Here is a 14838-nt window from a genome sequence, read left to right on the forward strand (position 1 = left end):
AATTATCAGCTGGATGTTCTTAAACTTAGACATCCCTTTGTCTCCACCCATTTTTTAACTGGTAATATAAGAATAATCTGGTTTCTTCTTTTCCAAACTGTATCCTGTACAGATAGCCCTCATGTTACAACCATTTGTTCAGTGATTGCTGAAAGTTACACTGAAAGCACTGGAAAAAAATGACTTGACAGCTCCTTATGACAATCGCACATCCTCACAATCACAGGTTCAGAATTCAGGCACTTGGCAACTGGCATGTATTTATAATCAATGTAGCATCCCAGGGTGCTACATCAGGGGTGAAATCCAGCAGGTTCTGGAGTACCAGTAGTGGAAATTTTGAGTAGTTTGGAGAACCAGCAAATACCACCTCTGGCTGGCCCTAGAGTGGGGTGGGAATGGAAATTTTGCAGTATCCTTCCCCTGGAGTGGGGTGGAAATGGAGATTTTGCAATATCCTTCCCCTGCCCCACCCACCAAGCCACACCCACAGAACCAGTAGGGAAAAAAATTGGATTTCACCCCCGTGCTACATCATCATTTGAAAGCTTTTCAGCCAGCTTCTGACAAGTAAAATCAATGGTGAAATCCAGATACTCTTAATAACCGCATGATTCACTTAGTAACTGCAGTTATTTGTTTAACAGCCATGGCAAAAAAGGTCATAAAATCATGTGCAACTCACTTAACCACCCTGCTTAGCAATGGAAATTCTTGCCCCAATTGTGGTCATAAATTGAGAAATACCTGAGTAGCTTGGGTTCCAGTTTCTCCAAAAGGAAAGGATATTTTCAGGGACTAATAAACCCTGGTGGTGCAGTGGTTAGAATACAGTAATGCAGACTAATTCTGCCCACTGCCAGGAGTTTGATCCTGACCGGTTCTATTTAGTATTTCTTTAAAGATTAGGTGCCATATTCTACATAACCTACATTGCTGAAGGCTGTTATAAATCTGTTTGCTGTTTTGTACTTCATTGATACTGAAATGTTTTGAAACTGCATGAATTAGTTATCCCCTCTTGCCTCAAGAATGGCATTCTTACTAATGCTGAAGTAAATGCTCATTGTGCAGATTTAATGTGTTAGCAGAAACAAATGTGTTCCAGAACAATATTCGTACAGTCAAAAATGTGTTTGTGTGTGGAGGGGGTGTCACCTTTCTTTTTGTGAGTCGATGTTACCTTGTGAAGATCTGATGATCCTTCTTCTAGGAGATGGAATTATGGAATGATAGAAGTTTCTAGATATTAGCTACCTAGAGCTAATAATGAAAATGTTCTGTGTGTAGTTGGTCAGATATGGTGCTCTCAGTTTCCACTGTGCTTTTGTCTTATTCTTCTCGGTCAGCCAAGCCACCCTATGTGCATCTGGGCATTTTCGGAAGCCTTTAGAAAGCTGAATGAATCATCACTGCTCTTCCCTTTGAAGCAGCTTTGGAACCTCCAGAAGAAAGCTCCCATTTTTCTCATTTCATGTAGCTATAAATAAGTTTATTTTAAATTCGTTCAAGTCCCAGTAGTCAATGAGAAGCAAAAGGTATTTAATAGTGTGTCAGTGCCAGATCTATTCAATCAAAACTAACCCCAAGGCAAAATTTAGTCATGAGACAAAGACCAACTTAAAAGGGAGATTGGTTGGATTTTATTTTATTGCCTGCTTGTAATCTTTTACTGTGAAAGAATCTGAAAATCCTTGTTTTTTCAGGACTCTTGAATCCTCAGTGACTGTCACTGGAAGCTGGGATCGGCTCAAGAAATTTTCCTGTTAAAAATGTATACAAGGAGAATGTAAGCTGGAAGGACCCATCTATTTGCTGTAATCCTGCTTGCTGTGTATTCAATATATAAAAATGTATCTGAGACATCCAGGGTTACTCCATACTATCAATGTCGAGATGGGCTGTCAACCAGTCCAAGCATTTGAACTGTTTCACAATCAGCGTTTTATTGTGTGGACGAACTTGTTGGCCAACATTGCTGCTATTTCACTGTAGAAATGTGAATGGTTCATGGACTTCATTACAGATGGACACTGCTAATCTTAGATACCTTCCAGCAGACTCCTGCAGATGCTTCAACATGTAAGTGCCAACCTAGCATTGTCTGCAGATAGTATTTTGTTTTAGACTCTACTGTGTGTATTCCTGGCTTCTTCAGTAGGAAATTCCCTTTATGTATATGATATTCATGGAACTATTTGGGAATTTGAAGCCACAAGATGTTGCAAGGTGAAAGTAGCTTGTGGGTGTATTTAAAGAAAAAGAAGAACCATTAGACTGTCGTCCCCCGTCCCCCCCCCAGTGCTGTTACTGCATTCCCAGACAGTATTTAGTACTATTATCTTCTGTGCTGTACACATGGCTCTTCTTGTCAAATTATAAAAAAAAGTCTTAATAAAAAGATCTGGGAACTGAATTACAACTTTGGGTATTTTTCTGTTGCCTTATTAAAAATAACTTGTTCGATGAACCACCACAACTAGCATAAGGTTTCACTGGATTGTCCTGACAGTGATATGGATCTTGATTATCTACACAAGACCCTTTGCATTCATATCATAGCCTCTCACACTCTCCAGCAGTTCCTGAGGAATCAAGTCTCAGAAACCTTTTGGCGCAGAAACAGGACACTGATCTTCTCAATGCGTTATTAACTGCTCGATAGCCCCTTTAATTGAAAGTGTTTGTACGCCACTGTATGTTAGCTCTTTCTGAAATAGCCAACAGAAGTTAGGCTTTCAGACAAGATTCTCAAAAATGAGATCCTCAATATGAACAGCTCCAGTGGGACTGCCATAAGCCATCCAGGAAACAACTGTCCCTTTCTCACTCCATAATGCAAAGTATTTCACTTTGATTTTCTTCCAGGGTGGCCAATGGCACTAAGTGTCTATGTCAGGGGGTAAAAAAGAATCCTGCTTTGGGCATAGTTTGTATATCACACATTTCCCCAAATAAAAACTTTCAAAATGCCATAATGTGTATTCTTCCTTCTGGTAGAATATGCAGCCTCATGTTTTGGATGGAAGTGAGCCCTGTCAATTACCCTCCTCTCTCAGAAATGACATTGTCTGTCTCTTAGGTATAATCTCTCTGATAAATCTCTGAACAAAATATCTCCACTTTTTTAAAAAATTAACAATAGTTGCATAGGTTTTGGGGGACTTAGCCCAATCCTTCCCACCCTGGCAATTTTCTTTCAGAAGCTACAATTTCTTTAAGGGTAGGGGACAGGTAGTATAAAATTATCTGCAGGTTTTCCTTATTAGAACAAGAAGTGGTGAGGAATTATTTTTAACCGAGAAAAACAGCTTGGTATGGAAAATTAACCCTTGGTTGCTCTGTCTACAATTAATATAAAAACAAAAGACTAGATGCACAGTGCAGGGATCTTCCAAATTACATCTAATTTAGTCCATCTAAAGATATATAATCTCCAGTTTACATATATTGGCAATAGTAATAATAAATTTATATTTTTTACAAGAAACTTACAGAATTATTAATGCCTTCTACTGTTATCCACAAGGCCATTGGGAAGAAAAGATTAAGCACATTGCTTAATCAAAGATCACCCAGTATTTATTAATTTTCAGTTATATTTTGTCTTAGCTCAAGGAGATCACGGCTTCCTTGCTTCATTATTCTCAAAACAGCTGTAACCTAAAAAGGTAGTTAGATTGAGAAACAACTTGCTCCAGTGGTGGGTTCCAAAATTTTTTACTACCGGTTCTGTGGGTGTGGCTTGGTGGGCGTGGCTTGGTGGGCGTGCCAAGGGAAAGTTACTGCAAAATCCCCATTTCCTCCTGATCAGCTGGGACTCAGGAGGCAGAGAATAGATGGGGGTGGGGCCAGTCAGAATTTTTACTACTGGTTCTCTGAACTACTCAGAATAGTAACTACGCTACTGGCTCTCCAGAACTGGTCAGAACCTGCTGAAACCTGCCTCTGACTTGCTCCCAATCTTTGTATGGGCTTCCTGGCTTTGTGGGGATTTTTCTGAATTTCTGGATCTAATCAAACATGTCACATTGATTTTTTGACCCATACAGTAGAATTATTTCCTGTTTTGAAATCTTCAACAAAAGCTTGCTCTATAGGTGCTCAGTTTCATATTTCAGCCAATCAGAGTTGCATTCTAAGATATTTGACTCTGCTTGCTTGCATAACCAGCATCCAGATGCCATTGAACATGCTCAGTCTTCACTTGATTGTTTTGGAAAATTTCCTCTCAATTTTTATTCTTAAAGATGTGTTATTATTCTGAAAAACTTGCAACTCTGCCAATGCTGTGGATATCCTGTTTGGCTGCAAAAGCAAGATCACACACACCTTTAAAGTCTGGTAGAGGAAGGGATTCCCTTCTAAGAAATAAATACTGATTTTAAATGTAGAAGTATAAACATTGTTAATATTAGATGGGTTCGCTGTGATTTCCATTGACTAGAATAATCATATAGAGAGTTATGAGAGACATATATGAGAGATATATTTGGTCCAGTGATTAAAATACCAAGATAGAAACCAGGAGACTGTGAGTTCTAATCCTGCATGAAAGCTGGCTGGGTGACTTTGGGTCAGTCACTCTCTCTCAGACCAACCCACCTCACAGAATGATTATTATGGGGAAAATAGGAGGAGAAAAGAATGTTAGATGTGTTTGTCACCTTAAGTTATTTATAAAAATAATAAAGGTGGAATATTAATGTCTGTAAATCCTTATAGAATATACACAAAATAAATATGAAAGTTGGGAAAAAATACTCCTTTGTGAATCAGGGAGAAGATTCTATTGCTCTCTATCAAAACAAACATGAAATGAAATGTTTTAAAGCATTTAAATATTTAAAACTGATTCCCACCCAGCCTGTTAAACCCATCATTCCAAGCTATCTTGACAATTGATGGGAGCTATAGTCCAACACTGCTGGAGAGTATCGGATTGAGGAAAGCTAATTTAGTGAAATATCAGGTTTCAGTTCTTCATCAAAGGCAACAAAACCAAGCTGCACCACCAGCTGCATGTTGCAGCATCAGTACATTATTATTAGAACAGTTTATATACCTTCCAAAGCTACTATATCGTACTGTTTGCCAAGCAGGAGGTCCTTTTACATAATAACATGAACCCAAATTGCTAAGTAAGATGATTGCTTGTTTGCATGTGTGTTAAATGCAGAGTCATCCAGGCAAATGGGATTGAGCCACTGGGGAGCATTGCCTTTTCAACTCCCCACTCAACTGCTTTTTATATTATGACTTGAGAGATGTACATTCCGTGGCAGGCATTATTTTCCCTATAGCCTCCTCCTGTCTGGGCTGCTACCATTGAAAATGTTTTGAGGGACACTGCTGTTCCTCAGTCTGCTTCAGTTATGCTTGGTAGCCTGGCTGAAGAGAACTCTACGGAAAAGGTCAGGAGGAGGATAATTGAGCTACAGGTGGGATACAGGAGAATTGTTAGCTTCACAAGGGTCCAATGTGAGATGGTGCATCCTACTAGAGCACCAATTCTTGGCTAAGAGAGCAATATAAACCTTCTATTCCAGGTGTGTCAAACTCAAGGCCTGTGGGCAGGATCTGGCCCATGGGGTACTTAGATCTGGCCCATGCGGCCGCCCTGGAAACAGCAAAGGACTGGCCCGCAGTGCCTCTGGCAGCAAAAACAGAGCTCTGGAAGGCCACATGCGGCCCTCCCTAGCTCCATTTTCACTGCAGAGGGTTGTAGGAGGCAGTTGCAGCTGAAAATGGACATCAGGAGCCCATTTTCGCTGGCAGAGCACCTGGGCCACCACAGGCATCCCCGACACAAGTAACATCAAGCTGGCCACACCCACCCCGGCCCCCTGAGATCAAACACAAACCTGATGTGGCCACCACTGAAATTGAGTTTGATACCCCTGTTCTTTTCCAATTCTCCTGCTGTAATATTCTTCTAATCTGTTCTCAGTGGAGAAGTTAAGACTGGCAGAATTGAATTGTCTCTCAGTTCTGATTTAAGCTTCATATTTTAGCAGCAGCGAGTAGGCTGAAATGAATTCTTTCTGTATCCCATTGTTTTAAAAACCCAACACTTGGAAACACTACACAATTTGGCTGCTGGCACCAAGTCTGCTCATTTGAAACTCCAGCCGTCAATCTGGGGGGAAAAAAACGACAGCATCAAATCCTAAACAATTGCACTATGGAATCTGGCCAAGAATCAATTACAGATAAAACTTCTCTGGGAAGTACAAAGAGAAACTATCTAGTTCCACTGAGATGAGGAACAGCCATTTGTAAGTCAGGATGTCCTGAAAATGGTGTCACTGCTGAATTTGTAATGGCTTTGACTGCTTTGCTTGGACACTAATCATATTATATTGCAGGGCCTCTTTCTAAGTTTGCTACTGATCAATAAGAACAGCTCAAGCTGTCTGTGTTTTGAAGAGATTAGAATCATTCTGCATCTGGGACCAGACTCCTTGATGGCTGAGACAAAGATATAATTGCAGGTAGGTCTAAATAGCTCTTCAGCACTGAATGCAGCTCACAGGAATTCTAGTACAGCTGGTTAACCAAATGGAGTTTCCAGGGTCCTGCTGTCTATTGCTCACATCTTTATTCTTGGATGGCATTTTATATACAATGGCCAAGTTCATACATTATTTTAAGTCACAACTTCATTAATTATCATTTGTTGAACAACCCCTGCAAAGAACGATATTGCTTCATGAACCCATGTATAATCTTCCCCAAACTTGGCTATTGTCCAACAAATGTATCCTAGATTTTAGACAAGTGCCATGCTAGCTAATAATGATCATGATCCTACCTAACCCTGAAAGAACATTACATTGGGAACTCTGATTATGGAAGACTACAAGATTTGACCAGCAGGAAACATTATGCAACCAAGAACTGGTTGCTCTAAATTACAAGGTTGATTCTTAAAATGACTCCTAGTTCACAGTTCCTTAAACCACCCAGAACTTTGAAAGAGAACTACAGCAATGAGCAAGCAAGTTACTTGCCCGTCCTCACACACATTCCTCCCTCCCCCATGCAGTGAAAGCCAGATACATCTGAGTTCAATCAGCATTCATTCATTTATTTATTTATTATTTATTTATTATTCAAACTTCTATACCGCCCTCCTCCTTTCGGACTCAGGGCGGTGAACAGCCAAAATAAAAACATTTATACATAAAGTTACAGTTAAAAATAGATTTAAAATAATTAAATAGATTTGGCCATCTGAGATGATTACATCATCTCAGATGTAATCATTTTCTTCTGTTTATTTGCTAGTAAAATCCATAGGCTCTGGGAGTCTTCTCTCTTACATGCCAGGGTAGGGAGAGGGAAGATGCCAAATAAGGTAGTGGTGATAAGAACTTCTAAATCACTACAGGAAGGCAGAGGTAGAATATGTAGACCCAGAGATCTGTGGACACAGCCTCCCCTGCTGCTACAAGAATCCAAAATAATTATGTGGCTGTTATATCACCAGAATATTGGGTTTAACTATGCCATCGGGTTTCTCTGATTTACGATTTTTAATCCTAATTATAATAGCCACTTTAGTTTTGTAATTCTGAATGGAAAGAGGTATGGTAGTTAATATGATTCATTTGTTGAAGATGGAAGAATGCAAGGGGAGAGACTATATAGTCCCAAAACACGTTCCCAGTTGCTCAGGCATACACTTCCAAAACAGAACAGTGAATACACAAGAGCACAACTGAGTGGAAACAAATCGGTAATGAGGAACAGAAATAAAAATGCCAACCATTATGTACAGTCAACGTTTCCCTGACAAAAACTCAGTGAGCTTTCCCTAACATGGAGATGAGGGAATGAGAAAAACATATTTGTTGAACATTTATATGCCAGGCATCTGTTAAGGCATAAAGCCTCTGCAAAGGAAAAGCATGTGTTTCTGCCAGCACGAAGAAGGATGTTCTTGAGCGTGCAAGTGTCTTTCAAGTGCAAAAGAATAAGGGGGAAAAAAGAGCAAAACAGAAAGACTTCCTTCGTTGTGCATTTGGACAGAAAACTAAGAACTTTACACTTTAAGTGCATTATAAGCGTGAAAGCAAAAGACAGCCTCTGGCAAGTGAAGGATTTTTCTAAGGGGAGTTCATGCAACGGACTCTGAATTCTATTCTCTCGCCCCATCATCCCCACAAGCAAAAGGGATAAAACCTGAAGGTTTCAGAGTCAAGGTTTTTCATGGTCAAATTAGTTCAAAACATGCATACAGAACTTCTTCAGCCGGGCCTTTTGAATGGCTTTAAAGACATCTCAGTGTTTATGCATGTACATTAGTTATGGTTTGACTGAGTTGCTATGATTTTGCTCTTTCTATTGTGTCTTTTTTAAATATAATTTTATTGAAGTTTTTTTTTTAAAAAAGGGATAAAAATCAATACAAATTAATGTAAAGTGGGAAAAAGGAAAGAAAAAGCAAGAAAACACGGAGAAAGGTAAAAGTGCAAGAAAGAGCTGTCTGGAACAAGCTCCCCCTGGAGATACGGAGGATCCTGGATCTGCGCACCTTCCGCCGCGCTCTAAAGACCTTTTTATTTCACCAGGCGGGCCTGGCCTAACTTTCTCCCTCTTTTTAAACAATTTTAATATTTTTAATATTTTAAAATTTTCAAAGTTTAAATCTGTTTTAAATTGATTGGGGTTTTAATCTGTCTGAGCCAAACTATTTAATTCAATTTTATTTCTGTTTTTTAAATTTTGTATGTATGTATTTTATTGTTGGCTGTTCACCGCCCTGAGTCCTTCGGGAGTAGGGCGGTATACAAATCAAATAAAAGTAAAGTAAAGTAAAGTAAAGTAAAGTAAAGTAAAGTAAAGTAAAGTAAAGTAAAGTAAAGTAAAGTAACGAAAAAATAGGAAAAAAAAGACAAAAATACAAATCAGTAGCTCCAATCTTCTTTACAGCAGTTTGTAAATTCAACTATCAAGTTGAATTACTCTATGGTTACAACATAATTCTCTTCTTTCTATTGTCTATCCTGCCTAACCGTCAAAACCATAAATCCAGTGGTGGGATTCAGCCACTTCGCACCACTTCGGGAGAACCAGTTGTTAACTTTCTGGCAGTTTGGTGAACTGGTTGTTGGAAGAAATCATTAGGGCAGAGAACTGGTTGTTAAATTATTTGAATCCCACCACTGCATAAATCATAAGTTTATTTTGTTTTGTTTTGTACAAGAAGTCCATAAGAGTTTCTAGTTAGCAATAAACATAGATATTGTATATTTTTCTTATTAAAAAGCCAATGTAGCCATATCTGCAAGTTCTATTATTTTTACCAACCACTCCTCCATTGCAGATAGTGCCACATATTTCCATCCTTGGGCATACAATATTCTTGCTAGTTATCAAGTACAAAAAAAAAATAATTCCATTATATTTTTCCAGTATTGATGTCGTATTATCCAATATGGATTATCCACATTGGGTAAAATGGTGGATATAAACAAACAAATAAATAAGCATAGCATAAAGACCTAGGAGAATTATGAAAAATACAGGTGTTCTGACATGGGCAGCCTAATGCTGCTTATGAGAAATTGGAAATGTCAAAATCCATAATTTCAACAATACCTGGAAAGAAAGCAAATGGAAGGCATAAGCTGAACCCAGGAGGGAATTTATATGAGTTGCAAATGGAGATAAACTCTCACCATTAATACAGGGGGGAAAGAAAATAATACCTGCTTGTTAATAATATTTTACACTTACTAATAATCTCTTACAGTTACACACTTTACAACTTCTTATCCTTTCTCCCAAAGTTATTTCTAACAGAAAGTATTCTGCAGAAGTTCTAAGTGAATGTATTCCAAATCGGCAATTTGCTCCAGCTATTTGCCTTATTTCCTAGATCACATGAAAAGCTATTTTTCTGTTAACAAATTTCCAGAGAGTCTACAAAAAACTTTTTTGTATAAATGTTATTAAAAGTTTTCAAAAGAAAATTAAAAACTAACAAAAACTAATACAGAATAAAATAAAGGAAAGGAAAAAAGAGAAAGAAATGAATTGACAAAGGTGCAAAAATAAAAATTTAAATTTCTTTTGCAGGAAATGCAAGTATAATTACATAATTATCTCTGACTCTACGTGTCTTTTTTCTCCCAAAGGTGCTTTTTCAAGAGGCAACTGGAGTTTCTTGTTTTTCTTCTCATCCAAGAAGCTTCTTCCAGCTCTGACAGGATGGTGGGGAATTGAAGGATTTCATTGAATGGCATCCTTCCAGAATAAATTCAAATTACTTTTATACATTCTATATAGTTTATCAGCTGTCATGTACCAACAGGACATCATTTTATTAAAAATAATTCCTTAAGACTAGAATATATAGAACCAGAGCCACAAAGGTTTATGGACACAACCTAGATTTGTATTTATTCCATATTCTCAAAATAGCACATCACATAATGATTTTTAAAGTTTAACCTCAGCTTCATGGTTCTATAAATATCCCTGCCACTCAAATCTGAAATCTTGTCCCTCTGATTCTGTTCAGCCTTCTGTTTCTCAGCAACATCCACTCTTTCATCCAAGCTAAGCAACAGAGAGCAGAGCATTGTTTTGAATCAGATAGACCCAATACTCCTCTTTCCTTTACTTCTTGTACTACTTTATATTTAACTTGTGGTTTTTTTCCCCCCTCTGCCATATAAATTTAAATATATCCAACTTTCATAAGAAGAGTCTTTTGATCTCTCCATTAGTTCTTTGTAAAACATCACTTTATCCTCATTTGGGAGCTAGATTCCCAACACCATAGTGCTAATTCCATGAAGATTAATTTCTATCCCAACAAATGTAGGTGTAGATGTTCATCAGTCAAAGTTGAGGATTAATATACAAAACAACTCCATTTTCTCTTTTTTGTACCTATCGAAATAAATTCTTCACCTAAAGCTTTGTAAGTCAAATATTTTGTATCTTTTTCTTCTGATATGCGTTTCTTGTAGGCAAATAATATCTTGTTCTAATTTTTTCAAATAAAGACATTTATTTTCTCCTTTGAGGAACATTTGCTCCATTTATATTCCATGTTAAACATTTGTAATTCATATTAAGGCCAAAAATTTAGATAAGTCAATACCTGTAGCAGTTAATTCAGGATCAGCTTTTTCCTGTTGCATCTGTTGTGATGTTTCTGTAGTATCCTCTGAGAGTTCCATTTGTATCTCCTCCAATTTTCCTTTAAATCTTTCTTAGAAATTCCCTCACCTTCTGAACAGAATTCAGTCTGAATCTATGTCGTGCAAAAATGAAACAAAAAACAAAACAAAAACACATCTACCAATTCCCATTTCAAATCAAAATGCAATTTTTATTTATTTTTATTTATCAGCCTAGAAAAATATTCTTCTTTCTTACATAGAATTATAATAGGAATCTCTTTCAAAATAATTTCATCTGTATTATCCATTTTCAATATTTTATTAAAATGCTATTCAAGGCAAATGAGGTTCAGGCAGAAGAAGCACATCATGGCTTCAAGATCTAAGGGACTGGTTTGGACAAAATTCAACAACACTTTTTCATGCGGCTGTTGATAAAAATAGGATCGCCAACATGATCGCCAATGTCCGATGATGGATATGGCACAAAAAGAAGATTAAAATGCTGCTGCAGGACCTGATACCTTTTCTTCTTTCTAACCAAATTAACTAAATTATCCCTTGGGACATTTCTTTTTCTGGCAAATCTAGGATTTATTCTATAGACTTTATGTATAGACTTTTTAAAATCTCCATATCTCCTTTTTCCCAATCCAGAAAATTGCCCAATATTTTAATAAACTGTTCTCTAATATCTTCATTTAAAACCTCTGAAACATCTCAGCATTTCAAATAAAATTCTTTCTTTTTCACTTTCAATAAAACCAGATTATCTAATTCTGTTTCCATTTCTCCATCCGTAAGTTACTGTATAAAGTTTCCACTTCATCATTTCTTTTACTGCTGATACTTGCTTTATAGAACATTCCATCTTTTAAATATCTTCTTTCATCTCTTCTCTCGACTATATAAAGCTTTCATCCATTCTTTTTCTAAAGCCTCCCATTTATTTCCCATTTGTTCAAATAATTTCTGAAGCAAAACTAATGTAACTTTTTCTGCCAATTGCTCTAAACGACCCTATTCTACCTTCTCTTGCTATTTTTCTCAGAGATGCCATTGTATATTGTAATCCAAAAGTGAACGTATCTCAAACAAGCAAAAGGAAAAAGCAAGCCTCCTTCTTTTTTAATCTTCTGTGGCTTTAAGAGTTTCAGTCTAATGAAGCCTCAACGCACACCATGTTTTTCACCTGGACTGACCCTTTATCTTCTTTAAAGCTTTCTTAAATCTTCTCTTTGTTAAGCTTTTTGCTGAAAATTCTTAGATCTTTCAATCCTTAAAGTCTCTCTTTTTTTTATAATTCCAAAAGAAGGTTTGATTCAGCACACAAGAAATCTTATCTTTGTCACAGAAGAAACATTTCTATGTTTATAGATCAATTAGTTTTTGCAGTTTTTAATGATATAATGTTGGTTTATTTTAATCTTTTGCCCATTTTTCACTTGTTTCTACAAGAGTCACCTTGTAGGGGAGATGAGAGGTATAGAAATAAATAAATTAAACAAACAAACAAACAAACAAATAACTTTCTAAAGTGATTAAGAAATGAGGAAGGCAGAACTTAATGTCCATGAGGGGTTTGCCACAGTTGTGCGTGTAGATGGAATCCTGGCCTCCCTGCAACTCAATTCTCGACTCAACTACAAAAATATTCAGGGAATTTTCAGGGAAGTTGATATCCAGAGTGCATATGGATTATCTCATGATCTCTCTTTGATCCAGAGAGATTATTGCTGCCAGAATCCTCCTTCCAGCTACTGTTCTCAGCTGTGATGTCTTTCTATTCCTTTGGAAAGTATCAGCCTACCATATCTCCCAACTCCCAACCAAAAATTCTAATAATTATTTTTGAAAAAGTCATGATGAACATTTGAATTTATACCTGCTCAATAGAAATGTAATATTATGAATGTAAAATCAGATAAATCTCTGCAAGCCATCAGGTTTAACCGCCTTACTTTTCCAACAATCACTGCTTACACCTTCTTTAAGATATCCATATATCATTTTCTACATCGTCTGTGTGCTCCTGGGTACATGAAGGTAGAAACCAGAACTTTGACACATGAAGATGGAAACCAGATGGAAACCACGCGAAGATAGAAACCAGCTAATAATTGGAATGATTGCTACACACAACTATGTGAGATTGGTCAAAATGATGATTGGCTGCCCTCCAGTTACAGTTAGCTGGGCCTAAGCCACATTGCTTCCAATAGAATCTGTTATGACAATGAAAGTCATAGAAATAAAACAAGATAAACAACACATAAACTTATTTTGTTCAGTTGTCAGTTATGCCATTAACACTTTTGTTCTACAAGTTAAGAAAACAAATGAGCTTGGGGAAAAAAATAAGGTACCTACAGAAATGTTTGGAAATAATTCCCAACTTTCATCTCTCTCTCTCTCTCCCTCTCTCTCTCTCTCTCTCTCTCTCTCCTTCCCTCCCCCCTCTCCCTTCCTCCCCCCTCTCTCCCCCTCCCTCCCAGATTAATTCCTTCGATTTCCAAAGTTTGAGTATGTTTGCTGATACTTTATGCAACTAAAATAAGACAATTTTTGCAAGTAAGAGGCATCAGCATACTGGAGGGAACCTCAGAGTTCAAAGAAGCACAAAATCTTTTTTATACCTCCTCTCCTCCCCCCTGCCCCCCCCCCCTGGTTCCAAGGAAAAGTGAAAATACTGAATGGCCACAGAATACAGTAATGGGATGGTGGATGGGAATGAAACCTAGGTTAACGAGGATAGATTAAAGTGGAGCAGAATATAGGGTGAATAAAAGCATTTTCTGATTTGTTAAAAACATAAGCGATGCCCTTCTGGACCAGATCTCTGTCCCATCTAGTCCACCAATCTGTTCCTACAGTGAGCAACCAACTGCACAAGGAAGCACAACTAGTCTCTCAGGAGACGGCCTTACAGAGCAATCCCAGAGCAATCAAGGCTAATAGCTATTGATCCCCATGACTTCCACAAATTAGTCCAATTCCTTTTTTGAAACCGGTCCAGGCTGGCAGCCAGAACCACAACTTGTGATCATTATTTGTTGGTAGACCCCAGTTGTTTCTATGTATTGCAATATTATTGTGCTGTGACTCACTAATTTTCTCTCTTTCTGAATTACTACAAAGCGCTTCCTGTTTCTGGTTCTCTCTCTCCCCACCCCCACCCCCATGTCTTTAGGAATCATTGCACGTTACTAATCGGATGAATGATTGTTTCACCTGGATATTTCTTAAAATACTCAGTTGGGCTTAATTGTAGTCAATTCATCGAAATGTGACAAGAGGAATTATTTTAAGATCCTTATTAAAGTTTAGTAAGAGAACTGACGTATATTTTTAGCCAATAGGCAAGTAAAATAGCATTAAAATTCACTCTGTGTTGCAGACACTTAGATGGAATCAGTATTTCAGCATGAGTCTCTCCACACCAGAATTTTCCATTGAGTGTCTGAAAAGCAAACGTAACCATGGAGACCCAGCTCCAGGGCAACAGAACTTTGTGTCAGAAAGTGGCTGCACAGGTAGAAAGATGGCCCTGTGGAAACATAATCATCTGAAATAATGTCATATGGGTTGTCTTAACAAAACCAACCTCATTCGTAGACTTATCTAGGAGATACGAGTTCCATTAAATTTAGGATACTCATGATCTCCATGAAGAACATGGTGTGTAAAAAGCATAAAC

The 14838-nt window shown here is 37.5% G+C and overlaps 1 protein-coding gene and 1 long non-coding RNA gene across 3 annotated transcripts in view; one reads left to right on the plus strand and one right to left on the minus strand.

Moving 5' to 3' along the window:
- KCNC4 (potassium voltage-gated channel subfamily C member 4) overlaps nucleotides 1-2419 on the plus strand; it is a 34686-nt gene extending 32267 nt beyond the window's left edge. Inside the window, exon 4 of the mRNA XM_034414792.3 lies at nucleotides 1707-2419. Within this exon, the coding sequence (XP_034270683.1) occupies nucleotides 1707-1726 (20 nt within the window). The 3' untranslated portion in view covers nucleotides 1727-2419. The remainder of the gene's footprint in view (nucleotides 1-1706) is intronic.
- Nucleotides 2420-5864: 3445 nt separating this feature from the next.
- On the minus strand, nucleotides 5865-14599 carry LOC117664062 (uncharacterized). Of its 2 annotated transcripts, XR_004590908.3 has the most exons (4): nucleotides 14373-14538; nucleotides 13027-13173; nucleotides 11120-11272; nucleotides 5865-6139 (listed from the first exon to the last, which is right to left on the minus strand). It is a non-coding gene; the product is annotated as an uncharacterized LOC117664062 (long non-coding RNA). The 2 variants fall into 2 exon arrangements; XR_015733069.1 differs by lacking the exon at nucleotides 13027-13173 and having other exon boundaries at nucleotides 14373-14599.
- Nucleotides 14600-14838: the final 239 nt, after the last annotated feature.

The sequence above is a fragment of the Pantherophis guttatus genome, chromosome 3 (assembly GCF_059756535.1).
Source record: "Pantherophis guttatus breed Tessera chromosome 3, ASM5975653v1, whole genome shotgun sequence".
NCBI classification, from domain to species: domain Eukaryota; kingdom Metazoa; phylum Chordata; class Lepidosauria; order Squamata; family Colubridae; genus Pantherophis; species Pantherophis guttatus.